The following is a 26,678-nucleotide window of genomic DNA, read 5'->3' as shown; positions in this document are numbered from 1 at the left end:
GCGTTCCCTCCTGTCCAAACTCTGTCCCCTGAGAAACGGCCCGTCTAACCTTGATGTGAGCCAACACGTTAAACAGCTAACCATACAAGCAGTCTTACCTTAGAGCCTGCTTTCCCTTATAAATTGCCTGAAGAGCAACAACCATATTTGCTTTTCTCAGCGCAATAGTTGGCGTGTGTGCTGTGCTATTATTATTCACCATATACACTCACAATTGACCGCTCCCAGTTTATGGTACTCTCTCAACTCTCTTCGCCCCGCTGGTGCGGGGCAATGGCCTGTGGGAATCGCTACGACGTGTCTTCAACTCATTTTCTGGCGTCGTCACTCTGGAACAGAGTCAATAATGACACCCACCAGGGCGTCCTGGCGAGTCTGCGTCTCCGAATATTTATCTTTAGCGGTTCCGCTCCATCATCAGATCATTACTGAGTCTCGCGCTCGGTGTGTATACAGTATGTAACTATGTATGTAGATATAGGTATCCGAACTTGGGCCGAGCCGGGTTGTTCACGATGGAAGCACGACCCTTGTCTCTAGTTTCAGTATTACTGTACTTAGATAGTAAGTACTGTGGAGAAGTTCTATGACCCGCATCAAAGGACGGAGCTAGAACGCTATCTAGATAGACTAGGTACGGAGTACTCTTTCCCTCTATGCGTATATCTCCCCGGAGCTCCGGAAAAGTGCCAATCTCAGGAGACAATAATAATAATAGGTATAAGTATAAGTACGATGGCACAGACTTTTAAATCTACGAAGATCTACGAACTGAAGAGTAGATATGCGGCTGATCACATATTTGCTAATTTCCTACTATCCTCGGCTGTCTATACTGTGCTCCTATACGTCTATACATGATTACCCATACAAGACTGGGTTCATCTATTCTTCACGAACAAGGACAGTAGCCATCAGTTACTACACCCACACTCGTCTACTACAGTCAATTAATACGCAGTCAATTTTTATTTGGAACCTCGTAAAGAAAGATACTATGGAAAATCCGATGCGTGGCAACAAATGCTCCTTTGAGTCTATAAAAATAGAAGTGGGCTAGTATTTGCAGACTTGCAGACACGGTATAAACCCCCCTTACTTGGGACTTTACCCACCAAGAAAAGGAGAACAGAGCCTTCGAAGGGAAAATGCATCTGATTCAACTATACATGACACTTTATTATTATTGTTAAAGCCAGTAACAAACAACTGGCAGTCAAAGGTGAACTCTGTCCGGATTAGGAAGTTGCGGGGTAACTTACCAATACCACCCAAAGTCAGCAGGAGCAGGCGCATTATAAACTTGCGTGGAAAAGAGTAACAGAGGAGATGAAGAATAATATCAGCTCAAACGCCTATTATTGGCTCCATCGAATAAAGAGTCCTTGACAACAGACCTTCGAGTGGAAAGAAGGCAAAAAAAAAGTACGGTTTCCCGATTCGGCCGATCCGCGGAATGGTCCCCGCGGCGGATTTTCTTCTTCATTATTTCGAACACTGTTGCATAAGCTACTCTCTGCCACGAATCTTTTCCTGCATGCTCTGATCAGAGGAATTTCGACTATCTCTCATATCACCTATCCTGCTGAAAATCCCTCCATCAACTGTGGTATGGTAGAGAAACTCCAAAGCGATCTCATTTAACTTCACATATCACGTGACTGTATCGATAATTTTTTGGATCCACCAGCCCGCCAGGTTTGGACATCGAAAAGAGTCATAAGTTTCTCAGCCGGGGTGCTTTTTCGTTATCTGAGTGTATAAGTTGGAAGGAATCGATCGATCCATCTTATCAGTATCGAAATAGTTGATTTTATTTTTCTTTTCCCTCCATTGATTTTTTCGGAGTCGGTTCGCAACAATGTGGAACTCTCCCAAGGTTGGCGTGCTCGGAGGTGGGCAACTGGGCAGAATGCTCGTCGAGTCCGCGAACCGACTCAACATCCAGATGAATGTTCTGGATGTTGAAAACGCGCCCGCGAAGCAGATCAGTTCTCACGACGGCCATGTTGTCGGTTCGTTCAAGGACCCCGAGGCTGTGCGCAAGCTGGCCCAGTCGTCAGATGTCCTGACGGCGGAGATTGAGCATGTCGATACCTATGCCCTGGAAGAAGTTGCTGGGGAGGTCAAGGTGGAGCCGAGCTGGGAGGCAATTCGCATCATTCAGAATAAGTACAATCAGAAGAAGCATCTTTCGAAGTTTGGTATTCCCATGGCGGATTACTTGGAGCTCGTGAAGAATACGCCGGAAGAACTTGCCGAGATTGGCGAGAAATTGGGTTATCCGTTGATGCTGAAGTCGAAGACGTTGGCGTATGATGGCCGAGGTGAGTTGATATGTTGTTCTAGAATATTATTCTATTCAGAAATTCAGTACGCTTACAACGATATTAGGAAACTACGTTGTCCGCTCAAAAGAGGATATTCCCGCTGCTCTGGAAGCGCTCAAGGACCGACCCTTGTATGCAGAGAAGTGGGCTCATTTCAAGATGGTTCGCATCAAACCTTTTCTCCCATCAATGGAGTCTTCTAACATTATTTTAGGAACTGGCAGTCATGGTTGTCAAGACCAAGGACGGTGTTCTGTCTTACCCTACAGTGGAGACCGTCCAGGAGGACTCGATATGCAAGCTCGTCTATGCTCCTGCCCGCAATGTCTCTGAAGAGATCAATCAGAAGGCCCAGGAGCTTGCCCGCAAAGCCGTCGCTACTTTCGAGGGCAAGGGTGCGTTCGGCGTCGAGATGTTCCTCTTGGAAGACGATAGCTTGCTGCTGTGTGAGCTGGCCAGCAGAATCCACAACTCTGGCCACTACACCATTGAAGGCTGCGGTCTTTCTCAGTTTGATACTCACCTCAGGGCCATCCTTGATCTCCCGATTCCTGAAAAGAGCCTTGAGCTCCGACAGCCGTCCATCATGCTCAACATCATCGGCGGTGCCACGCCAGACTCCCACCTCAAGGTGGCCGAGCACGCCCTTTCGATACCGAATGCCAGCATCCACCTTTACAGCAAGGGTGATGCCCGTCCTGGCCGCAAGATGGGCCACGTTACCGTCACCGCCGCAACTCTGCAGGAAGCAGAGACCATCATTCAGCCCCTGATTGACGTCGTTGACGAGATCCGTGCCCAGCGTACGGATATCAAGACGAAGGCCGTGAAGTCCGGTCCTTCCAAGCCTCGCCCGACTGTGGGAGTGATCATGGGCTCTGACAGTGACCTCAAGACCCTGGTCCCCGGTCTTAAGCTTCTGCGAGACTACTTTGGCATCGAGCCCGAGGTCGAAATCACCTCTGCGCACCGCACTCCTAACTACATGGCCGAGTACGCCGCCTCAGCCGCTTCTCGCGGTATCAAGGTCATCATCGCCGCAGCAGGCGGTGCTGCCCACCTGCCCGGAATGGCCGCCGCGCACACTGCTCTCCCCGTCATCGGCGTCCCTGTCAAGGGCAGTGCTCTCGATGGCGTCGACAGCCTCTACAGTATTGTCCAGATGCCACGTGGTACGTAATCTTACTTTCCTTTCCACTCTTTATATCCAGAGCCATCCTTCTTAATCCCAATCCATCCACCCCCCCCCTAAGCGAACAGCACTAACAACATACCCCAGGCGTCCCCGTCGCCACCGTCGGTATCAACAACAGCATCAACGCCGCCCTCCTAGCTGTCCGATTCCTAGGCTCATTCGACCCCTCCCTCCAGCGCAAGGTCGAAGCCTACGCCGAGAACGCTAAGAAAGAAAACCTCGAACTCAAGGGCACCAAGCTCCGCGAGCTCGGATGGGAGAAGTATTTCGAGCAGATGTAAAAAAAAAAGCAGACCTCCTAAAAAAAGTATACAAAAAAAGCAACTGAGCAAGGAATTCATGCAAATGACACGAGAAAACACATGCGTGGTTTTCCACCCCCTTTCCTTTAGGAGAGAAGCGGGTGATTTAAAGTACCTACTTATTTTACTGTTATGTTATTCGTCTTAGTGTAGAATTTGGCTACCTAGATACTTATTGGTATGATGATCTATGAATTTTTTGTTTATTTTCTTTAAAAAACAGAAACTCTTTTTCTTTTACACCTTCGATGATATGCATTGCGTCTCCTCTTCGGGCTTTTACGAACAGCACAAACACTACTAGTTACGCTGCACAAGCCTTTTGCCGTTACAGTAGGGTCAATGTAAAACGTGAGAATAATTTAAGATATACTTCCCTGTGGATTAAGTCCAGGGTTTCTTTCAGAGGTGGCAGATTAAGTAAAAGTGAATCTACTCCTGGGTAGTTACGTTCACGCAGGAAAGAACTTCGCATGCAATAAAGAATATCCTAGTGGTCCTATATTCGACAACGGGACGCAGATATTTATTACGGATGAATTCTATTTCTGGATATCTCGTATTTGAATACACATGAAGAGAATATGCGAATCTCAACCGGAAATCTCAGACCCATCAACTCAGAGACAGCCTCGCCGATCGCAAGCATGTCCTATCATACACTAGCGGCCAAATGGACCTCTCCATCCCAACAAGTAGTCCAGCTTGTCTCTCAAGGACTTCGGTTCCAAACTTTGAGATGGACTCTCACTTGGTCTCACGTTTGGGCTTTCGTCTCCAGACATGTTCCTGTAGACCTCCACTTTCGAAACACTACTTTCCTGAATTTTCGATGCTGTAGTCTTGTCTGTAATTGCTTGCAATCTTCTGCCTAACTCACCGATACCGTTGAAGAGATGAGGATCCACATTGGGCAACACGCTTGTTATATGTCGACTTCTGTTCCCTGCGGACATCTGCGCTTTACCAACTTTTGTGTCACTACCTGCAGAGCAGTTTAAGCCATCTCTTATCACAGAAAATCCTCCGTTAGACCTGTCAAGGTCCAGTCCTTCTTCTCCGCGGATCTGTGCCCAGGAAGGAACGGCTAAACGACTCTTAATATCTGCCGATTGATCCATACTGAGACCCAAGAGTAATGCGATTAGCGTCAGAACTAGAATATTGGTGAGCACCCATCTTTGGACAGTAGCAGCCTCCGTTTCGGACTTCGATGGTGACTGTTCATGAAGATCTAGCGGAGGACAAGACGCTATATTAACATCGGGATGTTGTTGCCACGGCACCGCCTCCAATTCTGGATCGTCATGGTCCAGCATTACACCCACTTCAGGGTATGTGGAGAATTCCGATAGATATTTGAATCCATCTTTCTCAGGCTCTTGATATGGGTGATCACTGATGAGACATTCGGAAATATCGGATCGAAGAAAGTCACCCTCATGACCATAAGGCCCACAAAGGGGCCGATAGATCCTAGGCAGCCAGATCGATGACCTCGTGGGAAGTTTGAGAGTCCAGGTCACAATAAAAAGTTTCAGGTCTTTTGGTGGACAGATGACTTCGATTTGTGATACGCCGGTAGGGTGTTCGTTGTGTGTCTCGAGATGGACAATTGGGACGTCCACTTGCTGTGGCTGCAGTTTGCACTTGAACTTCCCATCAGGACCACCTTCGATGTGAATAGGAAAGGTGCATTTTTGCGACATGTAGCAGAAATTGTGTGTCTTTAATGAACAGGCAGCGTAGTATGTCAGTGATATCCCCGAGAGGTTATCTTGCCCTAGAGGTGCAGTATCCGCCCGGATGTCATAGTCCACGGTGAAACTCCGGATTGTTCCATAGTACTTGGAATTGCAACGGCGAAAAGGAACAACCAGATCTCCAATAAACTCAGCACAGAAACAGTCCTCGACAATGTCGAATCTGCACAAGTTCGTTGTACGAAATTCCATTCCAACATCCTCCGGGACTTGGAAGAGAAAGAATCCACTATCCCCACCCCTGAACCTTGGAAGTCCTGATATAACCAGCTCATGCCATCCTTTTGATTTCCTAGTAGACATCCTGATGGATGCAGTGATGATAACCTTGTATGACCCAGGAAGAGTATTGATGGGGTTTCGGAAGAATAAGTAGTCTTCTGAAATAAAGATCTTGGGGTCCATCAGCCATGAATATGGTTCTATGCAGGAGATGGTTTTTGGACTGGTGTCCTCGTTTCCCCTTGAATCTTGTTCGACCTCTGGTTCTTCCTGGTCTTCTGTATCATCCAAGCCACCGATCATTCTGTTGTCATATGTATCTTCGACCACCGGTGATGATCTTTCTGAGGTCAAATGGATCACAGTCGTCTGTCCACTCTCAGAGTCTGTATCATCATCCTCATCCACATCGATTATAGGTGTCGTCTTGGCCGGCGTGGCAGGAGAATATGGAGGAGACCCAAGCTCAGGCTCGTAAGTGTAGCATTTCTCAGAATATCCTATACGGTATGCAATCGCTTTCTTAAGCTCGATCGTTGGCGACCTAAGATCGATGAGTTGTAAGAGCGCATTTGGAGTGCCAGCAACCTGTTCGAGTTATCTTTAGGAATCTAACCAAGATCCTATATGAACATTCTTACCTCGAAAGACACCCTAATATCAAGTGGGTGTCTGGAATCGCCATCCCAGTCCGCTCGTATCTCAAGGTTCGTGACCTTTGGTGTCACCGGCAACGCACACACCATATTGACTGCTGGAAGCTGCAGAGACAGAAGAGAGTTGATTCAAGGAAAGGAGACGCTGATTGCAGATCAGAATGAACAGAATGAACTCCTTTTGGGCGAATTCGAGAGGATGAGATCAGAATCGAAACTTCTGAGTCGAAAGTTGTGTTCAAGGGAGGCAGGTGCGGAAAGTGAATGGAGATTGCCTTCATCCATGCCACATTCACTACATCATGAATAGGAAGTTACCGGACGGAGCTCCCTAACAGCAAGCACATCAATTAGTTATTCTCTCACCAAGCTTAGTTTTCGAGAATAGTCCTTCGCCTGACAGACTCTTTTTCTATGTTAGATGACGCATCTCAGGACATATATCTAAGCTTATATGAGCACACAAGAGAACCCACATATTGGCAACTGGACATGTCTTTTGAGGGTCTCTATTTCAACGAGCTTAGATTTCGAACAATAGGGTCCCTATGACCTGGAAGTTCTGGTCTGGCAGGATCATTGGGTCGAGGCAGCTGGGGAAAGACTAGTATGTATACTCTTCAGCGTGATCTAAACAGAGAGATGAATCTACCATCAGTTCTGGACATTAGTGAAGCAACGCATGTGGTATGAGCGGACCATAATAACTTCCGGTATTCCTATCAGTTATAGTCGAGATTTCTAGCAACTGTCGGACTACCAGATAATGATAGAGACGCATGGCCATTTGTGTCAGCGACTTGTTTTCTGATAAAAATATGTACAGATGGATAGAAATGACTTTTTATCTGCCTTGAAAGGGAAAACAGCCACCTTTTGTGTGTTCCGAGACACCCACGTCTCATACCCATACCGCCAGTAACCCCATTAAACACCTTCCCGCAGTCTATCCAGAAGAACGAAAGACATAACAATACATCGGTCATGGCGATGGGACCCATCGCCATTCTCCAGAAGACTTAAGATCCAAGACACATTAAGACTCAGCCGAGCACATTATTTACCTGGGAGTCCCATTCGAAGAACCAGTGTGATCAAACGGCGCTTGGCCGCCGGCCCCGTAGCGATCGCTATCTGTCGGAGCAACAGGTTGCGAAGGAAGGATAGGCGTAGCCCCTTGAGAGGATTGGTCATAATAGCCTCGAGCAGCTGCACCGTTCGCCGTTTGCGAATACCCGCGACTCCTCTGCAGAGGAGGCAAAATCGTGGAGCTGGATTGCTGTAGTTGCGACCGTGGATACGTCTGCTGCATCATAGCCCCTGTCGCGTCGGATGCCTGCGAAGAGTCATCCTTCTTAGCATCAATTCTGGGGACTATCCGCTATTCAACTGTCCTTACAGGGGTAGCGGGCTGATTTACCGGTTGGCCTGCCATGAGCGATTGCATATTCGCCTGCTGGCTTGATCGGCCCTGGGAGCCCGCATCAGCTAGCTGAGGGACCTGGGCCGATGAAGGAAGACCGTAGGGAATCTGTGCTCCCGTGTAAGCAGGATAACGCTGCTGCGTCATGTAACCGGCACCGGGAGACCTCATCGCGAGCATGGGATCTTCCGGGGACCCGTAAGATGACGCTGCATTGGATCCAGGCTGTGGCTGACGAACCGCATAGTCAGGTACTGCAGTCTGTCCCGTAGGATAGCCCTGCATCATCGGGGTTTGATACGTCCCAGGCTGGTTCGAGTATAGGCCTGCTGCCTGAGGGTATGCGTCCATCTGCCGTGCAAACCGCCCATCGTTATCATATATACCTCTACTCCCCAGATCAATAGAAGTCCTTTGGCGCTTGACAGGCCCACCATAGTACGAACTATAGTCTCGACCAGCTGCCGGGTAACCAGCAAATTGGCCTGGCATCTGCATTGCCGAACGATCAGGAGATCGGGGAGGCAGAGGCTGGGGATATTCCTCAGGCCTTGGAGGCCGTTTCCTTTCGTACGATTAGTGATTGATTGCGCAGTCTTAGCAACGGGGGCTCCACTCACACCATCGTGCGAGCTTCTTTCCGGATCCTCAACTTCACACCCTGATCCGCGAAAGATCTCGACAAGAATGTTGATTCCGCCATTCCAGGAAAGCTCTTTGGAGGCGACACTGAGCCAGTCAACGTCGGCCCAGTCCTGGGAGTGCCAAAAGGGAATACTGACCCGTGAAGCGTTGGGAGATAACGGATTTGAGATTGGCAACGATGTCCCTGAGAAAGAGGAAGTCAGTTTTTGCCGCCCAGAAGCTCTGTAGGCTGAAGAAGAGCGTACTTTCGCATCTCGAAGAGGGTGAACTTCAGTCGAAATTCACCCTCCACCTTGATGGACAAGTCACCGAAGACGAAGAAGCCACCATCTACAGCACCAAAGTCAGCGTCTAATTGATGCTCTTCGCAAATCTTTGTCTCCCCCCCTTCGTCCTAGGATGACTGACCGGTATTGTCAACGTCCTTCAGTCGGTGAAGAGACGAAACCAGCGTTCCTGCTAGAGCTGTAGATGGTTGCACTGGAGCTGGACGATCCTCTGTAGCATCGTACAAACTGACGCACATAAAATAATAAGGACTCTGCAGATAGTGCCTGGATTGGAACCTGTCAGTACTCCCCCCAGGACCGCGGCTATCCAGCATGAAGAAGACTTACTGCGCGAGATAACCGCTATCGTCCCGAACCCTGAGCTGAACGATGGGCGGGGGATCGACGGGCTTGCGCTCTGTCCACGAGGTTAACCCTGCCTGTCCTTCTTCACAAAAGAAGCAACCGTCTCCAACCCATCTCCAACCAGATGAGATCACCTACCTTTCTCTTTCCCGCCGGCCACGCGCGCCCGCTCGGGCTGCTGGCGAATGGTCAACTCGAAGTCAGCGCTATTAGTGCTCAGCATGGTCAGTGGGAGCCCTGGACAGTTCGAGTTAAGAGTCGGGATCAAGAGGAAGGGATCTTAAGACCAACCTCTGCGATTCCGAGCGAGGAACTGAAGCGTCCGGAAACGTCGAAGCACTCATCACAGGACGGAGATGGTACTGGATCGGCAGAAGCCTAGTGACCCAAACTCGGGATATCCGCAACGGCTATCAACCAGAAAAAGAGGAAACGCTGCAGACGGGCGATCCTGGTCAGAAACGATGGGTCTTTGCTAAATAACTACTCGGGTCTGGAGAAAGAGGCGATGCCCGCTGCAGACTTCAGTGGAGAGAGGTCGACAAGTCGAAAGAATATGAGCCCGCCACTACCATGGGTGGGGATTCCGTGGAATAAATCTATCTGCTCAAAATGACAGCCCTAAGAGTGGAGGGGTACGAAAACGGCGCGGACGCTGCTGTGGTGTCGTCAGAATGCTTGTGCGCGCAGCGGCAAGAGCCACTTCGATCGAGACCAACCTTAAAGCGGACGACTTTTTTGCGATGGAGAGCAGCTTTCAGCACCGTCACCAGGCCGTCAAGATTCGGGATTCACAGACGTTTGGTTTGGGCGATGAGCGGACCGCCGGAGGGGGACGAGGGCGAGATTGGATGGCGGGACGAAGACAAGACAAAGTCTGTTGTAAAGTAGTACTTAGTGTAAGACCTCAGGCGACTTCTAAGCGTCTGCCCGTCCTGGGAATGGCACAAGACGGTGGAGACTGCACGGCGGACGTTGGACTTCCCAAGAAGAGCTCAACCACGGGTTGGTATAGACACTAGGGTGTTCATCAGTTTAGACGCTCCGGCAGGTACCGCTGAGAGATAATAATGCGCACAATAGTGTTGGTGGTGGGAGCCTTGTATCCGTATCTAAGTGCTTGTCTTGTACTCGCTGCCACCGTCGTTTCTTGCTCCGCGCTTGCACTGCGCAGGGACGCTATCCGACTCGTTCGTTCGCAGGTTCACTGCCCAAACTCAAATGATTGACTTAACTTAGACTCTAGTATCGACTTATCGTTGGCGTCCACCACCGCGTTTGCGGCAACCCGCTGTCGTCCCCCGAACAAACCGAATCCACCAACGGTTTAGGGCCTCGTGTAGTGCGGAGATGGACCCGGTTCTGCAGGCAATTTCGTGCGTAGACGCCGGAGAAAGCTTCTAGGAGACGCAAGGGCAATCTTGGTGTATCCTGGGGCGCGTCTAACATTCCAGTCAGAACAAAACCGTACATATACACAGCCCGTCCCCCGGCTGCGGCCGCTCTCGTAGCACCTTTCCCACTCGAGTCTGATTCTTTTCCTCCCCTTCCGTCTGTCTAGGGGGAAAATAAAAAAGAAAACAAGGAAAACGAGAGGAACTTACCGGCAGCAAGGTGATTCCTTATGCCATCCAACTGTGGTGTCGTTGACAGAAAGAAGCGTACATCGACCTGGTTGGGTCTCCCGGTCCCACTTCGGTGTTGGATACTCCCAACCCCCAATACTCTTCTCTGCGACTGCACAGGATCGTCCCCCAGTACCCTCCACGGCAGTTCACGATTCGTGTCTGGGTGCTACAAGAAGCTCGTCTGATCAGCAATGTCTGTCCGTCGTTCTGAGGAAGACAAGGACCGTGTTCTTGCTACAGCCCCTGCTGGTCGCCCGTGACTGTTCTGACACCAACGTCAGGAATTCGTCTTTCCACCCGTCGTTCTCTCCACTTGAGATATATCCACAGGACTTTCTGCTGGATGGTGATAATTCCCCGTACCGCTACGTCCAGATTGTACAATTTCCGTGCCAGGAGTCGCTGCAAGCAGCCTTCGAATCGAGGTCTCAGGCTTCGAGTAGGAAACCCAACAATACAAAGGAGAAGATAAAGGCAAAGGAGCGAAAAGGTTCGACAGAACACTATGAAACCCCTCCACGGCGGAGCAGATAAGTTCTCTCTTACGCCGGCTGCTCTGGAGACGTCAGATCTCACGATCGAGAGGCGCAATATCGTAGGGTACTGTCGCCGTGTACAAACAGCCAGAAACCATTGGATGGATCACATCAACCCCTCCGGCATACAGGCCAGGATTCACGATCTTAAGAAGACTTGCAGCTCCGCTTGAACGCCTTCTATCCATTTGCTTGACGCAACGGCTTACCTAGTCTGCTCAAACTGGAGGGTTCCAGGCGCAGGGTCGAGTGACGGAGGGATAACCGCACCGGAGCCAGCGCCAAACGCCATATCGAGGCTTATCGATGATGAGAAACAATGCCTCATAGTGCTTCTTCTGGCAATCAGAAGCTGTCTTGGCCAGGGACCATCCCTGCTCGTTTAGTCCGCTCTGTCCAACTTGCCTCTTTTAGCCCGTTCTTGCTGGGCGCGCAAAAGGCCAGTGCGCATGCGGCTGGAATGAGTCTCCAAAGTCGCTTGTGGCTGCTCAGTACGCGCCGCTAGACCACCGTGATCCTGGTACCTACAAAGAGGCTGTCGAACCTCGCCGGACTGGCTCGCGTTTTACTTGCCGATCCATATCACTTCCAAGGTGTCTACGCGAGTTGGAAGCATCCTCCTATCGCAAGAATCCAGCGGGAGAGGCATGAGGCAGGGCTGGACAGCATCCTCGTGGAGCACTGTCATCACATGGAAATAAACGTCGTCGCTGTGGTCCATCTGTTTGACAGTAGTGGTGACGTTGGAGTCGGATGGACCGTGGTCGAAGGAGATCGTGATGGGGAAGAACGCAAGGACCATATGGGCCCAGTGCGTCAAGACAGTATTATGGAGTATGGACTAGCTTGGGCCCAGAGCAATTCGCGCCAGTGCAAGCTGAAACCCCCCGCTACGGAGCTAAGTACTAAGAGCAGCTCATTGAAAATGGACCCCCTCATTATCTAGCCGCAGCCGGGGTTGTTGAACGACCTCGGGGTATACTCTTTCGGGGGATAGGTACAAGAACAGTTCTATCGATGGTCTTGCGATTAATTATATTTACCGCCAGACTGCAACTCACGAGGGAGTACGGCAATATCTTCTCTCGGCATAACAGGGACATGGATCGATGTCTAGCTTCTCGAATCTCAATCCATCATCTAGCTGGTGTGATTGTCTGGTCATCTCAAGAGATCTGCGGTTCAGCGTTCAGAAGCTAATTTCTCTGCCCTCGACAGTGCATCCATGACTATAAAAGTCACCCGACTATGCGCGATAGTTCCAGGACTACGCAGGGAAAGTCCGGGCATGATGTTCAGCGCCAGGTGTGAGCTATTGCTACTGTTAAGATGCGGGCTCCATGCGGGCTCCATACGGGCCAAACACTCCGTAGGAAGACCATCGAAAATGGTGCTTTTGTCTAATGACTTCGCACGACCGGTCAGAGGTGATCGTCTTACTCTGCCCTGCAGCCCAATAGAGAGGCATATCTAACGTTGGAATCGCCAGCTACATAAACACAGACAAGCTTAGATATCAGCTATTGTGCGTATAGATGGGACGCATTGTTTACACAAGAACAAGAACTGGCAGGACGCTAGACCGTGCTGGCCTTGCAGTTGCTCCGTGCGCGTTTCCGAGCCGCGGCCACCCGACAGCCCGTGCTAGGATAGCGTAGATCTTCAGGATTCAAATTCCGGGGCAGATTGCCTAGCCAGATCAGTCTCGACCACAGAGTCTGATCTAGAGGCCATCGAGAGTCACACGACTTAGGAAAACTTGAAGGAGAGAAGCATTGATCTTTCTCATGCCCGATATGAATCGAGTCAATTAAGCATTTGGCTCGAATGTCGATTCCAGGGATTAAACGCCGGATCGCCCTTGGTCTCAGGCTCGGTTGAAAGCGCTAATGCTCGAGGAAAATCCCTGCCGAGCGGCTCCTGATACTAGGTATCCGAAGTGAGATAGTTCATGTCGAACAAAGCACATGGAGAGGGGATTGTAGACGACGAAACGACCGCGATCAGCCTGCCCTGGCACTCGTTACGGGGTCAGCTGTCCTTCATTCTGACTTTTGCTTAGCGAGCTGATGAGAACAAGTTGACCACTTTCTCCCCTCAGCTTTCGCTATTGCCACCGTTTGGGAGACGCATCCATGGCGCCTGTGACGTTGTTGTTTCTGGCTCTCCGAAAGCTTGCAAACTCTGACACCGTGATCTCCGGCGGCTGTGGCTCGCGGCGTAAGTTTTTCTCCGGCCAAAAGATCAGAGTGATGGGATGATCCTGGTCGATGTATACGTTGGTCAGCATGGGACATCAATCCTTTCCTAAACCAGCTGTGACCAGATCCCACGTTGTCTCTAATGCAGGATTCCGCTGCATGGCGTTCCTGCTTCCGTTCTCTAAAGCCACGGTCAAACGAACCCAAGGTTGTCTATCAAAGTCCAATATCGATCTCCACCCATTCCTGGAGGCCCCAGATGTAAGCGACAGGACCATGCGGGTACATCAGAGAAAGCTGGTGGAAATTACATGCCTCGCAGCGTCGTGACTGGCTGCGCGCTTACAATCTTTCGTCATCCCCGCGAATCTAGATCCTCTGAGGGTCCAGAAAATGTCGCGAATTGCACGGTCTAGACGCGCTCCTGAGCGATCAGACAGTAATACAACGCGCAATAGTTCGCTACCATCAAACCCCCAGATAACATCAGTCGAATCGGGCAAAAGAGGGAGAACAAAACAGCACATGATTTATCTCAGAGACTGGATCACCAATGGATCCCAGATCGACGACACGCGAATGACAGCACTGCGACACATGGATCACCAACGCCTCATCCGCGTCGTGCATCCTGCCGTGACTCGGAACCGATGTCCTTGCCAATGCAGCAAGATCCACGGTTGCATTCTGATGGCCCATGTCTTAGACCCTTCTGGCAGCTCACAGCACCAAGGAACTCAGCTCCGCCCGCGGTCCTTTTTTCGCTTCTCCGTGGATTTTGTTCGGCAGCGAGCCCGTCACGTAGAAAGGATTTGATTACCGAGGAAGTCTCTCTGGAAAGTTTTCAAGGGACTCTACAAGCCTCATTGTCCCTCTTCTCAAACCATGGACGAAAAAGCCATGCAAGAGCTCCCCGGGACCCATAGCCGTTAAAACAATCGGCTTTGAAACACAATGCAAAACCTAGGTAGTGATCGCCAGGATGACGCGCCGCGTCATAGGTCCAAAAAAGGCGCTCCTGCAATATTACGCCTGTGCCTATCAGACACTCCAATCGCTCTATACAGAAAGTACACCATCGGCAGATCAAGAATCTGTCTAACTACTCTATTCCTTCTCTGGCGAATGCCATCAGCCAAAAGTGGCCCAAAAATTTCAACCGGAACCGGAGACAATTTTTTAAATGCGCCACACACACGTCCATCTCCATTTCGCATCTACTCTAGACCTATTCTTTTATGATTACTGGTATCTACACTCTCCAGCTCCACAGTCACTTACCGCTTCCGGAAGTCAGGTGTGGTGTCACATTTTTTTCCTTCCGCTTAGCCTCCTTCTAGTTTTTCCCCTCCTCTGCATCTGTATGGCCTATTCCAATCCTTATTGGCCCCGTGCTAAAAACCTCTAATCTGATTAACAAACCCAGACAGTCAGACTAACCTCTTAGGAAAAAGGAGACGAAGAAAACTCTATTAACTCCCCGAAGGATCTAGAATGATTCGGGCATTCGGGCTCTACAGTCGAGTAGTAACGTCCTGTGTCTTGCTTTTTTATCTTTCTGAATAATAGAATTCAGTCGAGAGAAAGAGCGGAACCAAGATCAAATATAACCAGTCATATTAGACGATAGGAGCAATTTATGTTGAGATATAATTCACCTTTCGAGTCTCGATAGAGTTCGTTGAATTGAGGTGAGATCTTCCAATATAAACTTCAATATCCAACTGGTTCTTTTCTAATTGGGGGATAGAATTTCCAAATGTGGTACATCCACTATATTATATCATTACTGTAATAGGAATAATAATAGACTCGGAGTACACTACCATACTTACAGCCAGTAGCGTTACTATATCCAAGTAGATAATAACAATGATAATGAGACGTCACTATGATAGTATATAGCCTTTGGCCAAATAGAGTAAGTATTACCTGGTAAAGAAAAACAGGAAAGCAAAGAAAAGAAGAGAGGGAAAAAAAAGAAACATCCATGCCCATCTTCTTATTTTATACAGCGTATACGACAATCTCCATCCTGGAGAAGAGAGAGGGGAGATAATAACTAATACAAACAAAGATATTATCTTGGTAAAATTTAGCGATTTATCCAGGAAGTAGAAAAATGTCACTCCGCCCAAAAGGAAATACCATTCATTGTGTCATGTTTTGTTTTGTTTTTCTTTTTCTCCAGAGGGAAAGTGTGCTTGATAGACAGCGGGAATGATAGGTCCTATGTCATCTTGATAATATGAAATATCCCGGGACAGATTGATTATCAGATCTAGATATGCCTATTGGCTTTATTAACTCGTGATGAGGAGACGTGTACTGGGGGCTTTAATGGAAGAAAGTTAGGAGTGATCAGGTTATAGATTAAGGAAGAAAGAAAGAAAGAAAGAAAGAAAGATATGATACCTTGCTGTCCTGGAGACAGAATCTAGAACTCTTAAGCAAAGTCACTGTCGCATCAGATCCGGGAAATATATTGCGTATTACTGACTAGAAAAGCGTCTTTAGGATACTGACAATGGATTTAAGAGATAATATGAATTATTGCACATTTTGCCCGGCTTAACTCTGCTCATATGATATCTCACAATGATCAAGAGAAGCCATGGCCTCTCTGCGAAACGAATAGAAACGGCCAATGGTTACAATACAGAGGAGAAACGAAAAGAAAGAGAAAGCAACTGAAAAGCAAAGTCAGCTGCTAGGTACAGGTGTTAAGCGGCAAACCCAAAAGATTTGATGGGGGAATACAGCTCCAACAGGACGATAAAACATGCCGCATGAAAGTCAAGTTCGCTGTAGAAGAAAATAACAAACCGAACGCCTATCCTCTGCCGGGCTCCAAACCGAAAAGGAAAAGAAGACCCGTGCATTCCCGTAAATTATCCGTCATTGAATCATTCCCGTCGAGATACTCCTTTTTTCGTAGAAAAAAAAACTAATGATAGTCGCTGTCTAATTTGCAAGACGACTGCCTCCGTGAGTTTATTGTCCTGTTAGTACAATATCGCCTTCAGCGTCGACATCTTCCCCTTCTGCATCCACATCGCTATCATTGCTGGCAACGCCGCCTTCTGAAGATATCACAACTTCGATCTTCTCGACAGCGCCGATAGGTTTCTTGTCGAAAGAGCGAGTCGTACGCGTAGTCCCTTCAGTGCTCTCTTCCTTAGGTAATGTCGTCGGGTTCTTGCTGGGGCTCTTGAGCCTTCCATTGACAGCCTTTTCCTCTGGAGCATCAGTACCATTTGCTACAGTTGGTTCCTCTGTTGTCTTGAGGTTCTCTGTGCTATTCGCTTCTGGAACTTCAGCAGTATCTTGGTCTGCTACTGGAGCGGCCTCTTGTTCGACTGTGCCGTCGTTTGACTCATCCGCTTTCCCATTCCCGTTGGCAACTGGTGACTCGGCCGTTAGAGCATCGAATAATTTGGCACTTCTTCCTCGTCTAACAGTAGAGGGACCAGCCGCAGGGTCCCCCGATGCTAACGTACTTTGTCTCCGCGGCGTGCTTCGGCCACCGGTCCGGAGCGCCGTTGGTGTGGCCGTTACTTTGCTGAAAGAGCTTCTACCGAAAGGACGACCGGGCCGCCTCTTCGGGGGAATACCCTGAATTGGTGGGAAGATCTCAAATCTCGTGGGCGGTATACCGGCAGCAGGGTTGGCTGGCGTGGATGTCTCCGCCGTCCCCGTTGTTGAAGGAGGATGCAATCCGTTAGGTTTCTTCGGAGAGATGTCACCAAATGATAGTGCGGCCGTCGGTGGCGGCCCAGCCGGCTCATATGGCAAGCCATCTGCACGCTGAACACCGTCTCCAGAAGGCCGCGAGCCAGCATCATGATTGACTTCCCCGTTGATATTCTTACCGGCTGAGCTAGGCCGAGCTGCATTTTCTTCATCTACCTCTTGCTCTTCTTCATCATCCCTTTGAGCGACGGTATGGATTGGAGCTCGATCGTAGTGCGACTGGTTGCTGCGTCCCATAATATATGGTGTCCATACTAAAGCGTCGGGATTCAGCTGCACGTATCCTTTGGACTCCCAACTTCGGATATATTCTTCGAAATAATCGTAATTGAGACGCAGCGCATAGGTCTTCGTGACAGGATCTCTCACAAGCGCCCGCAGCCCTTCAAGACCAGAGACGATGTCATCTGGAGTCATTCCAGTGCGCTCTGAGAGTTCAGCGATACTGACAGGAGTCTTCTGGTTGCGTAGTTGATATGAAAGAACCAGACGCCAGTAGTTGCGGTATGACACGAGACCCATATCGGAAAGAGGCTTCTCTGGAGATCCTGTCTTTCGCTCCACTCGTGTGAGAAGATAGGAGAAGTCTATGAGAAGATTTCCATAGCCCTTGCGCTGGTGGATAGGTAGAGTTAAGATGCAGGAAACATTGTTGGAAGAGCTCGGGCGCTTTTCTTTACTGAAGTACCCGACAAAGTGGCACCCCAGATCATCATATTCGGTCATGACGTAGAAGAGGAAAGGTTCCACATCATAGTAGAGAGTCTTCGATCCAAGGAAAAGTTTCGCAAGGAGACAAAGGTTCTGGCAATACACCGGATTCTTGCGTCCGTCCACCTCGAAGATGGAGATGGAGCCGTCGCGATATATCTCATCGCCGGGAGGATGCTTTGCAGGGCACTTGAGTTTGTGGCGCCAGGCGACAAAGTCCGAGTTCATATACTTCAAACAGAATTCGCAGATGTAAAGCACCCGGTTCCGACTGTATTCTTCGGGATACGGTGCTGCGTACCAGGTCTCGATCTCGTAACCGCCGAAATTGATGCACTTGATCTTGCTAGGCGGTCCTGATAGTTTTGCCTGGGCACGATTAACTGTCTCGATAGGCTCGGTTTCCCTGATCTTCTTCTGCCAATCCTCTTCTGCTTTCCGTCGAGCCAGCTCGAATTTCTCTCGGTCGGCCTGGGTAGGCAGAGTTCGACTCGTGTCGGCGTCGGATTCTGATAAGATTCCCCCATATGGCTTTGATTTCAGGTCGTCATTCTCGCCATCATGGAATGAGTAAAAAGGCGAGATGTAGGTCGTGCTTATGGGAGCGAAGTGACTTAGCGGCTGTTCCACTACCGGCTCTCGCTTGGGAGGCTTGCGTTTCCTGTTCTTCGGTCTCGGTCGAGAGCTGAGAATCCTCGATACCCTGGCTTCGTCGAGACGAAAAGCGAGAACCAACTTCCCCAGAGATTTTTGGACAACGCGACAGGGCTCCTTATCAGTTTTTCGTGTACGCCGTAGACGCGTCCGTGCTGCAGACAAAGTGTCAGCCGCCCCGACATCCACCGCTCCAAGGCCAGCATCTGCGGTTCTCGACATGGATCGTGATGGCGTCTGTCTCTGTCGCTTCCGCAGCACCGGCACATGTTCTTCTACATCTACAGAAGAAGCCTTCCTCTTTCTCAGAGACCGCGAACCGCCCGTTGGATCATCAAGAATGACCGTGTTGAAGATAGAATGCGACTCAGGATCTTGCGCATCAATATGCGCAGGCAATAACTCTTTTGTGATGTTATGCAAGCCCGACCTGCGACGAGGAGTACTCTCGTCGCCTGGATCTGGTTCCAGCTTGTTTTGTACACAACTGGGACATCTCCATTTTTCCGCATCTGCCACCACGGTTAGTGTAAAGTTCCACGCGAATCAGAGAGAAATCTTTCATACCATCATCGCTCTTGAGGGCATCTTGTTCTCGGGCACATTGTCGGTGCGCTATTGGAGGGTGGAGTGAGCTAAGATCGCCAAAACGGACTGGGCTAAGCTTTCTCGGCCCGGCTAGCAACTTACAATGATCACCACAAACAGCACAGGTTAAGTATTCCTCGTACTCCTCAGCTGGATCATGCTCCTCATCTTGGCCGCAGAATCTGCACATTATTAGCATGTAAGCTTGCTGAGCAGAAGGGGAAAAACGAGACTTACATGCAGTTCCCTCGACCCGTTTTGTCGCCTTCTGCATCATCGCCATCATTGCTTTCAGCTTCCCATTCTTCTTCCTCAGCGTCTGACTCGTCGCTGCCAGACCCAGACTCCGATTTCCCATTACCTTCATTGCTTTCGTCTTCGAACGCAGCATCGGCATCTCCAGCATCCGACTCTGCATCTTCGCTGTCAGAGTTTGCTTGACCGTCGGGTAATTTCACGGCTCCCACTGGGGCTGCCTCATCGTCATCCTCCTCCTGGAGAGGACGCGCGACATCTTTGCCTTTGTTCTCTCGCGTCTCATCGTTTTGCGCATCATCTTGATGCCCCGCCTGAGAAGCATCGTCGTCGTCATGTCCCGAGGCTGCCTTGTGGACGGCGTTTTGGAGCTGTTGGTCCATCTGATACAGATCCGTGTCTTCTTCCCCCTCTGCATCTTGGTCGCTGTCGACCACGTCGCCCTGCGGGTCCAATTTGGTATCATCATCATAAGTGGCCGGCGCAGTCGCCGCCATAGTGTATGTCACTTCCGTCGCCAGCTTGAGCGTATCCCTAGCTCCACTAGCCGCTCTGTAGATCTTGCTAAAGAACCCCACGGTGATGTTTTCTGGGGGCTCCCCGTTCAAAGCAGCAGGCGATCACCTGGTATCTGGTACGGCGAGCATCGGGGGAAGGGCAAACAAAGTATCGCGCCGACCCCGGATACGCGATAATCGAGTATATTGTAAGAATATCGCGTCCACAATCGCGATCAGCGTGCAGAAAGGAGGCTATCTGCTCAAATACCTCGATGTTAGAACAGGCGCTTAAAGGGTGTTTGAGATCAAACAATGCGCGTGGCGACGCAAGCGACACAAGCGACACAAGCGACACCACCACCAGGGCAACGGAGGTGAAGCGCACACGGATACGTACCTTGACGCGTAAAACAGTTACTGGATCAGAGCCAGTTCCTTCATGAACAGTCAAATGCGATGCGCGCTGCACCGAAACCCCCTTCTCGTTCTGGTGAGGTCGTTGGATGTTGCTGACTGATCATGCCAAGGCAATACGAGGCTAAACCGTTTACGGCCGTCCAAGCGGCTTCCCGACGACCTCGAACTTCGACGACGGCTTGAAGTGAAGGCTCCCCTCACTGCACCGTGTCTGCCTCGAGCTGCCAATTGCGCTTTACTGTCGACGGGGGAAACCCTCATTTATTCAGCAGATCGTTCCTCGTCCTCACCGCACACAATGGGTGTTCCCTTCGAAGCGTTGATCCCCTATGGGATCATCATCACTGTAGGTGCTGTTCTTCCCGTCATTCCCACCAGCAGCGTTCATTCTCGCAGATGTTTGGCATCACCGGAGCCGGTCTCACTGCCTCGAAATACCTCTCGAATGAGCACAAGAAGGCTAGGTGGAACAGAGATGCTTGGGACAGGGTGAGTTTCTGAACCGCGAATTGCATTGGTTGCCATACACTAACGTCCAACAGCAAAGTATGTTATGATAATCTGAGATGTGCCGACCTACGCCCCCAAATGCGGTGACTAATTGGCGGAACAGTGCAAGAACGAGACTTCAGAATCACAGGAAGCTTGAGAGCGCAGTCAGGAGTTGCAGAGGCCCCGAAGGGTTTCGAAGTCAGCAACCCGTGGAAGGTATGGAACGATCAGTATATTCCCTTTTTGTGTTTGGTGGTGCTAACTGTCCGACAGCTGGAGAAGAGAATTTTCTAGAGACCATGCTTCTTTTTTCACGCTTCCAATCTTTTTTATGCCGTTGTTCAGACAGATATCACAATTCCAACCAGTTCTCTAGAAACGAGAATGTACTATATGCCAAGCAGATTCCAGTGAAAATACAGCTTTCAGGCCTCCACCAACTCTGATACCATTCCCCGGATCCCATTGATCTCTTCTTCGCGAAGATGCATGCCAAACCATGTCGCCAACGCATTGACTCGATCCTGCTCTGTCCGCAGCGTCTCGACAATCTTAGTATCTCCGCCGATTCTCTGCTTAACTTCGGTTCCAGAAAGCGTATATTGCCCAATAAGAGCATCTTCCTCGTCATCAAGGATCATTTTCATAATCATGAGATCCTTCGTGAATGGACTATGTTCGCCCTTGCTTGTACTGAAGTTCATCACGGCGAAGTCCTGGGGTAAGAATTCGATATCCGAGAAGCAATATGCCGGAGCCCACGGCTTTTCTGGACTGCTACGTACTTGGTATATCCAGACTTTCTGGCTCTCGTCTGTAAATTCGGGTATGCTGTCTCTGATCAGTCGCAATTCTGCGGGTGCAACAGACACAGCAGTGTAGTCGGCCTCAAGAGGCAATGGTCGAGGCGGACATGCGGGCCCAAAGCCAACGTCAACCTACATTGCGCCGTCAGTAAGCCGTACAGCATAAATAACGTGCCATGAAACCGACCATATACTTTCCGCTACCGATTGTGACAATAAGGACCATATGACCACTTTAGCACCACCATCAGCATTTCTCCCCCGACTAGTCATTTCTCTCCTGAGATGAAAGTGAAATACTCACAATCCACCAAACGTCCCATCATCTACTTTGCGACTTATGAAATGACTGACTCTCCCACCTGTAGCGTAGACCTTGAACCCAAGAGATCTCAGGACAATATAGAAAAGCCCCGTATTTTCCATACAGTATCCATCAAGCTCTCTCTCTACCAACTTGTGGAAGAGGGCCTGAGGATCGAGAGAAATAGTATGATGTTGCGAGTAATGCAGTACCGAGTTGCCAAAGGGGATAGTGCTTAGATGTCGTTTCTGCAGCTCGGATAATGCACTCAAGGGGTCGTTTTGAATTGCGTTCTCCAAATGCACCAACGCGCTGTTTGCTTCTTCATCGTCTTTAGATCCGGGATAACGGATCCGTTTGAGATATCGTGCGAGTTGATCGCGGGTATATGTTGGTGGTGGAGGGACCATAGTAGTAGTAGTAGTGGAGAGAGAGAGATAATATCACTCAAAATATTCGAATAATCAGTCAGGTATTCTAAACTCTTTTCCTTTTCCGAACTTTAACTAGCTGCTTGATTGATATCAGTGTATCGTCGATGCTTTGGTCTGAGACGTGGAACAGTCTCCTACAGTAACAGGATTTTTAAGACTTGTTAGTAACTATGTATTCCGTCATTTCCCCCGCAAATGCACCCCCGCGTGCCACGGTGTTTATTATAAAATCGGAAAGGCAATTCGAGAGGGAGATCAACAAGCTACAGGAAAATGTACTATACAGATAACTTCATGTTGTACACTGAAGACGAGCTTTACAATTGAATACATATCATATTCATGGAATCTGTTTTATGATTGGTCTCAGAATGAGTCTCGACCGTGATCACCCCGCAATGGTACTGTTCGATCGTAGCTCTCTTCGAGTAGCCGATAGTAATCAAGTAGTGATTAGACGGCATCGATAGATTTCAACTAAATAATCCTGCAACCAAGAAAAAGGAAAGAATACTACAATAGCTACTATAAAATCATGTGTTCCACTCTACCATAAGGCCAGTGTTTGTACGGCTATCAGAATCGACACACGCAGACTTCCTTACTTACCGAGACAAGCCGAGAACGGAGAACAATCGGAATGATCTGCGGGCCACCCAAGACATCATCATCGCAAACTAGACGAAGGTTATGATATTCTCTTACCTCTCCAAATATCTATTCGAGTTAACTATCAGATACACATCATTAAAATTCTCCTCTTCGGGGTTGACACTGTAAACTAAATCGCGTCCGTTTCTACGTCTAATTACTCCCCGCATTCGTTCCCAGCGATACCTAAGTTACCCCGGAACACGCGCACCGCAAGATGGCGACTACGTTGGAGCAGAAGCTCAATGCACTGCAGGAGTTTTCTGCTTGTGATGTAAGTTATGTCCAGCTTAGAAAGAAAAAAACCAGAATCATCTTAAATTCAGTGCATTATTACTATCATCATTGTTATTATTAATCTGGTTTATTTACTGATTGTTTAAATATTAGGTATCAGATGCTCTTCTAAGACTACAGAAAGTCCCGAAGGGAACGACTCCCCATGCAGGTTTTCTCAGCGATATAAGTACGTCTCTTCATCAAACCCCTTTCTTTCTGAAGTTGCTTGATACATACCCATCTCTCTCTCTCTCCCTCCCGAGTTATTTTATTTAATTATCCTCCTCCTAACCCACCATCCAGCCCCCTTCGCACCCTTCATCGGCCGAAGGGAAGACCAACCCAAAATCATCGCCCCAGCATCAACCTTCAAATTCATCCCCAAGGACGAAACCGTCCCTGACATCCAACCCGTTGAGAAGCATGGTTTCCCCCCAGGGAAGCACTGGGTCGATTGGGCCCAGCCAGGCACTATTGCCGTGCTGGAACAGCCGGCTGGACAGACTTGTGCTGTGTTGGGCGGGATCATGGCTTCTAGGATGAAGTATCTGGGCGTTAGGGGAGTTGTTGTTAATGGGAGAGTGAGGGATTTGGCGGAATTGAAGAGTTCGGGACTTTCGGTATGTTGAAGTATTCTTTTTTTTTTTTTTTTTGTTTGATTGTCTATATGCAAGAACTTGAACTTGACCTTGCTTCTTTGGTTATCTATAATAGACCATCTACTAATATAAATCCCAACCACACTAGGTCTACGCCCGCGCAACATCCACCGTCGGTACCGGCGCGGCCGCGAAGCCCGGAGCCCGCGACGTTCCCGTCTCTTTCGGAGGAGTCACTGTCTCTCCTGTAAGTTGAACTCCCTGCTGGTATCCTACTGATCAGCATAGCCCCCCAAGGGCCAACTCTAGACCTTTTATCCAATTTCCATTGCTAATTACTGATATAAAAAAACAGGGCGATATTATCTTCTGTGACCCTCTCGAAGGCGTAGTTGCTATCCCGCGCGACCTGCTCGATGATGTCTTGGAATTGATGCCGAAACTCGTCGCGCAGGATGACAAGGTCAAGGAAGATGTGGTCAATGGATCGGGCGTTGCTGAGGCGTTTAAGAAGCATAGGAGTAATTTGTGATTTTGTTTGTTTGATGTGTGGATATTTCTTTGGTTTACTGAAATGACTTGTGCTGTGAGGATTTGATATCTGCTTCGTTCAGTGTAAGTAGTTTGCTTTTGGGCTCTCCGCTTGAGTGAGGGTAATGAGGAAGGAATAGATATGTTTCATATATATGTGTATGCAATTCAATTCATAGCTTGGTATCCTGCCCGTTACTGGTACAACAAAGAAAAGAAGAAGAAAAAAAAAAAGAAAAGCAAGATATTGATCTTTTACTCGGCAACCCAAACGGCGGCCATACCCATACCAGTGCCGACACACATGCTGGTAACACCAATCTTCTTGTTCGTCCTCTTCAGCTCCGTCAGCAGAGTGCTAACTTGTCTGGAACCCGTGCAGCCCAAGGGGTGACCGAACGCGATGGCGCCACCCTTGGGGTTGACCTTCTCGAAGGGAATACCCAGTTCCTCCGTACACCAGACGCACTGGGAGGCGAAGGCCTCGTTGATCTCGTAGATGTCGACGTCGTCCTTGGTGATGCCGGCCTTCTCGAGCGCCACGGGGATGGCCTTCCACGGGCCGATACCCATGAGCAGGGGCTTGACGCCAACCACGCTGGCGGTAATGTACTTCCCGATGATCTTCTGGCCCAGGCGCTCGGCGGTCGAACGCTTCATGAGCAGCACGGCGGCCGCACCGTCAGAGATCTGGGAGGCGTTACCGGCGTGGATGGAGCCATCCTTGGCAAAGGCCGGGCGAATCTTTCCAAGCGACTCAGCGGTGATGCCAGGACGGATGCCATCATCTGCCTTGACAGTGATGGTCTTCTCTTCGTTGGTCTTTGGGTCAGTCCACTTGACCTCGAGGGGAACGATCTCCTCGTCGAAAAGTCCCTCCTTCTGAGCCTTGAGAGCCTTCTGGTAAGAAGCAGCGGCGAAAGCGTCCTGCTTGGCACGGGTAATGTTACGGGCCTTGGCCATCTGCTCGGACAGAACACCCATGGGGACCTTGCAGTTTGCGGCCTCTTCGTGGTTCTCGAGGAGCTCGGAGAACTCAGTGACTGCACCGGGTCTATAGTTGGCCAGTTAGATCTTCGTTACCGCCACCACATACAAGCTGGATCTTATCCCACATACCCATATTGAGAACTCATGCTCTCCACGCCCGCACCGATACCAACATCAATCATACCGGCCTTGATGGCATTGGCAATGTCCACGATCGCCTGCAGACCACTCGAGCACTGACGGTTCAAGGCCTTGACAGCGGTGGTCTCGGGGAAGCCCGCGACGAGAGCAGCTGCACGGAACTCAGTGGCACCACCACCAGGAGGCAGGACAGAGCCAACAGCGACATCCTCGACGGCCGAGGGATCGATGCCACTGCGCTCAATGACGGCCTTGAAAGCACCGGCCAACAGGTCAGCCGCAGCGGTATCCTTGAAACCACCCTTTCCTCCCTTGGTGATAGCGGTTCGAAGAGCACAAGTGACGACGATATCATCAGGGTGCTTCTCAGTCAGCGCAGAGGGGCCCTTCTTTCCACCAGCACTGAAGTGCGAGGCGACCTGGCCAAGACGTTGCTGTGCTGTAAGATGGGTTCACATGTCAGGACTTAGATCCACCTCAAGCTAGAAGTCATCACCTACCTCCAGACATATTGGTCTTTGGAATCAGACGTTCACAAGAAAGCAATAAAAGAAAATCGTCCAAGATTCCTGTAACACACAGTAATTTATCTAGCAACAAAGAGATGGATGTTTGACCTGCAACCGGCAAGCCGGCCTTTTTGTATTGCTGGATCTCGTCGGCGGCGGAGCCAAACTTAGGTCATCTGCTGAAAGTACCGAGGTTCGGTCGCATCATAATTTCCCCGTTGTCTGCCTCTGTCATCTTCATTCAATAACTAATAGTTAATGTCTTTTAGCTGATTTTCAATTCTCCGTCTCCGCATGTGAAAGTCGATTGCAGAGAGCGTAGAGCTTAGGTATTATTACTCCGCGGATTCATATGACGATGGTGTCGCTACAGTCATGGCTGTTAGTTTCTTACTTAAGGCTGGAGCTCCCCATGCCGAGGATCTCTATTCACGAGACCAGGATCGAGATTAGAGTCTATGGAACATTGACAGCATGGACGTCCATAGCTAATAATAATGGCCAGATCAACTTTGGAAGTGTCGTTGT

At 49.5% G+C, this 26,678-nt stretch overlaps 9 protein-coding genes across 9 annotated transcripts; 4 read left to right on the top strand and 5 right to left on the bottom strand.

Annotated features, from left to right (window-relative positions):
* The first annotated feature begins 1,579 nt into the window (after positions 1 to 1,579).
* On the top strand, positions 1,580 to 3,941 carry C8Q69DRAFT_69389 (phosphoribosylamidoimidazole-succinocarboxamidesynthase). The gene is made up of 4 exons (XM_028633932.1): positions 1,580 to 2,327; positions 2,395 to 2,492; positions 2,545 to 3,502; positions 3,610 to 3,941. Exons 1-4 carry the CDS (start codon positions 1,862 to 1,864, stop codon positions 3,804 to 3,806), a joined length of 1,719 nt encoding a protein of 572 aa, XP_028483045.1. The 5' UTR covers positions 1,580 to 1,861; the 3' UTR covers positions 3,807 to 3,941.
* A 415-nt stretch (positions 3,942 to 4,356) lies between these two features.
* Positions 4,357 to 6,886, bottom strand: C8Q69DRAFT_476210 (hypothetical protein). Its single transcript, XM_028631249.1, has 2 exons — positions 6,454 to 6,886; positions 4,357 to 6,400 (listed from the first exon to the last, which is right to left on the bottom strand). Exons 1-2 carry the CDS (start codon positions 6,556 to 6,558, stop codon positions 4,490 to 4,492), a joined length of 2,016 nt encoding a protein of 671 aa, XP_028483044.1. The 5' UTR covers positions 6,559 to 6,886; the 3' UTR covers positions 4,357 to 4,489.
* A 642-nt stretch (positions 6,887 to 7,528) lies between these two features.
* C8Q69DRAFT_446888 (velvet factor-domain-containing protein) lies at positions 7,529 to 9,394 on the bottom strand (the record flags this gene model as incomplete). Its single annotated transcript, XM_028629166.1, has 8 exons — positions 7,529 to 7,804; positions 7,868 to 8,456; positions 8,512 to 8,620; positions 8,674 to 8,720; positions 8,782 to 8,866; positions 8,945 to 9,051; positions 9,154 to 9,250; positions 9,310 to 9,394. The coding sequence occupies 8 exons, from the start codon at positions 9,392 to 9,394 to the stop codon at positions 7,529 to 7,531; spliced, it is 1,395 nt and encodes a 464-aa protein (XP_028483043.1).
* A 2,260-nt stretch (positions 9,395 to 11,654) lies between these two features.
* On the top strand, positions 11,655 to 12,281 carry C8Q69DRAFT_446886 (hypothetical protein; the record flags this gene model as incomplete). The annotated part of the gene is made up of 2 exons (XM_028629165.1): positions 11,655 to 11,826; positions 11,929 to 12,281. The coding sequence occupies 2 exons, from the start codon at positions 11,655 to 11,657 to the stop codon at positions 12,279 to 12,281; spliced, it is 525 nt and encodes a 174-aa protein (XP_028483042.1).
* A 3,771-nt stretch (positions 12,282 to 16,052) lies between these two features.
* Positions 16,053 to 20,440, bottom strand: C8Q69DRAFT_68823 (histone acetyltransferase). Its single transcript, XM_028633931.1, has 5 exons — positions 20,395 to 20,440; positions 19,480 to 20,249; positions 19,345 to 19,424; positions 19,222 to 19,269; positions 16,053 to 19,166 (listed from the first exon to the last, which is right to left on the bottom strand). The coding sequence occupies exons 2-5, from the start codon at positions 19,992 to 19,994 to the stop codon at positions 16,531 to 16,533; spliced, it is 3,279 nt and encodes a 1,092-aa protein (XP_028483041.1). The 5' UTR covers positions 19,995 to 20,249; positions 20,395 to 20,440; the 3' UTR covers positions 16,053 to 16,530.
* Positions 20,441 to 20,712: 272 nt separating this feature from the next.
* On the top strand, positions 20,713 to 21,200 carry C8Q69DRAFT_509340 (hypothetical protein; the record flags this gene model as incomplete). Its single annotated transcript, XM_028633082.1, has 4 exons — positions 20,713 to 20,903; positions 20,957 to 20,964; positions 21,028 to 21,122; positions 21,180 to 21,200. 4 exons carry the CDS (start codon positions 20,713 to 20,715, stop codon positions 21,198 to 21,200), a joined length of 315 nt encoding a protein of 104 aa, XP_028483040.1.
* Positions 21,201 to 21,331: 131 nt separating this feature from the next.
* C8Q69DRAFT_509339 (arylamine N-acetyltransferase 2) lies at positions 21,332 to 22,426 on the bottom strand (the record flags this gene model as incomplete). The annotated part of the gene is made up of 3 exons (XM_028633081.1): positions 21,332 to 21,844; positions 21,900 to 21,945; positions 22,017 to 22,426. 3 exons carry the CDS (start codon positions 22,424 to 22,426, stop codon positions 21,332 to 21,334), a joined length of 969 nt encoding a protein of 322 aa, XP_028483039.1.
* Positions 22,427 to 22,903: 477 nt separating this feature from the next.
* On the top strand, positions 22,904 to 24,653 carry C8Q69DRAFT_476152 (ribonuclease E inhibitor RraA/Dimethylmenaquinone methyltransferase). The gene is made up of 5 exons (XM_028631248.1): positions 22,904 to 23,375; positions 23,492 to 23,567; positions 23,684 to 24,000; positions 24,128 to 24,226; positions 24,335 to 24,653. The coding sequence occupies exons 1-5, from the start codon at positions 23,319 to 23,321 to the stop codon at positions 24,509 to 24,511; spliced, it is 726 nt and encodes a 241-aa protein (XP_028483038.1). The 5' UTR covers positions 22,904 to 23,318; the 3' UTR covers positions 24,512 to 24,653.
* C8Q69DRAFT_476146 (Thiolase, N-terminal domain-containing protein) lies at positions 24,654 to 26,384 on the bottom strand. The gene is made up of 3 exons (XM_028631247.1): positions 26,142 to 26,384; positions 25,630 to 26,080; positions 24,654 to 25,564 (listed from the first exon to the last, which is right to left on the bottom strand). The coding sequence occupies exons 1-3, from the start codon at positions 26,149 to 26,151 to the stop codon at positions 24,766 to 24,768; spliced, it is 1,260 nt and encodes a 419-aa protein (XP_028483037.1). The 5' UTR covers positions 26,152 to 26,384; the 3' UTR covers positions 24,654 to 24,765.
* Positions 26,385 to 26,678: the final 294 nt, after the last annotated feature.

Source organism: Paecilomyces variotii (genome assembly GCF_004022145.1).
Source record: "Paecilomyces variotii strain CBS 101075 chromosome Unknown C8Q69scaffold_10, whole genome shotgun sequence".
Taxonomy (NCBI): Eukaryota; Fungi; Ascomycota; class Eurotiomycetes; order Eurotiales; family Thermoascaceae; genus Paecilomyces; species Paecilomyces variotii.
Note: the sequence above shows the minus strand (reverse complement) of the source record. Positions and strands in the feature narration are given on the sequence as shown.

Bases quoted from the DNA above. Each gene is read 5' to 3' on its own strand.
- C8Q69DRAFT_69389 (XM_028633932.1), top strand. From the start codon at position 1,862: ATGTGGAACTCTCCCAAGGTTGGCGTGCTCGGAGGTGGGCAACTGGGC. The intron at 2,328-2,394 runs GTGAGTTGATAT...CAACGATATTAG, and splicing joins GTTGGCGTATGATGGCCGAG to GAAACTACGTTGTCCGCTCA. The intron at 3,503-3,609 runs GTACGTAATCTT...AACATACCCCAG, and splicing joins TATTGTCCAGATGCCACGTG to GCGTCCCCGTCGCCACCGTC.
- C8Q69DRAFT_476210 (XM_028631249.1), bottom strand. From the start codon at position 6,558: ATGGTGTGTGCGTTGCCGGTGACACCAAAGGTCACGAACCTTGAGATA. The intron at 6,401-6,453 runs GTAAGAATGTTC...TAACTCGAACAG, and splicing joins ATATTAGGGTGTCTTTCGAG to GTTGCTGGCACTCCAAATGC.
- C8Q69DRAFT_68823 (XM_028633931.1), bottom strand. From the start codon at position 19,994: ATGGCGGCGACTGCGCCGGCCACTTATGATGATGATACCAAATTGGAC. The intron at 19,270-19,344 runs GTAAGTTGCTAG...ACCCTCCAATAG, and splicing joins TGCTGTTTGTGGTGATCATT to CGCACCGACAATGTGCCCGA. The intron at 19,167-19,221 runs GTATGAAAGATT...CCGTGGTGGCAG, and splicing joins TGCCCTCAAGAGCGATGATG to ATGCGGAAAAATGGAGATGT.
- C8Q69DRAFT_476152 (XM_028631248.1), top strand. From the start codon at position 23,319: ATGGCGACTACGTTGGAGCAGAAGCTCAATGCACTGCAGGAGTTTTCT. The intron at 23,376-23,491 runs GTAAGTTATGTC...TTTAAATATTAG, and splicing joins AGGAGTTTTCTGCTTGTGAT to GTATCAGATGCTCTTCTAAG. The intron at 24,001-24,127 runs GTATGTTGAAGT...CAACCACACTAG, and splicing joins TGAAGAGTTCGGGACTTTCG to GTCTACGCCCGCGCAACATC.
- C8Q69DRAFT_476146 (XM_028631247.1), bottom strand. The intron at 25,565-25,629 runs GTATGTGGGATA...GGCCAACTATAG, and splicing joins AGCATGAGTTCTCAATATGG to ACCCGGTGCAGTCACTGAGT.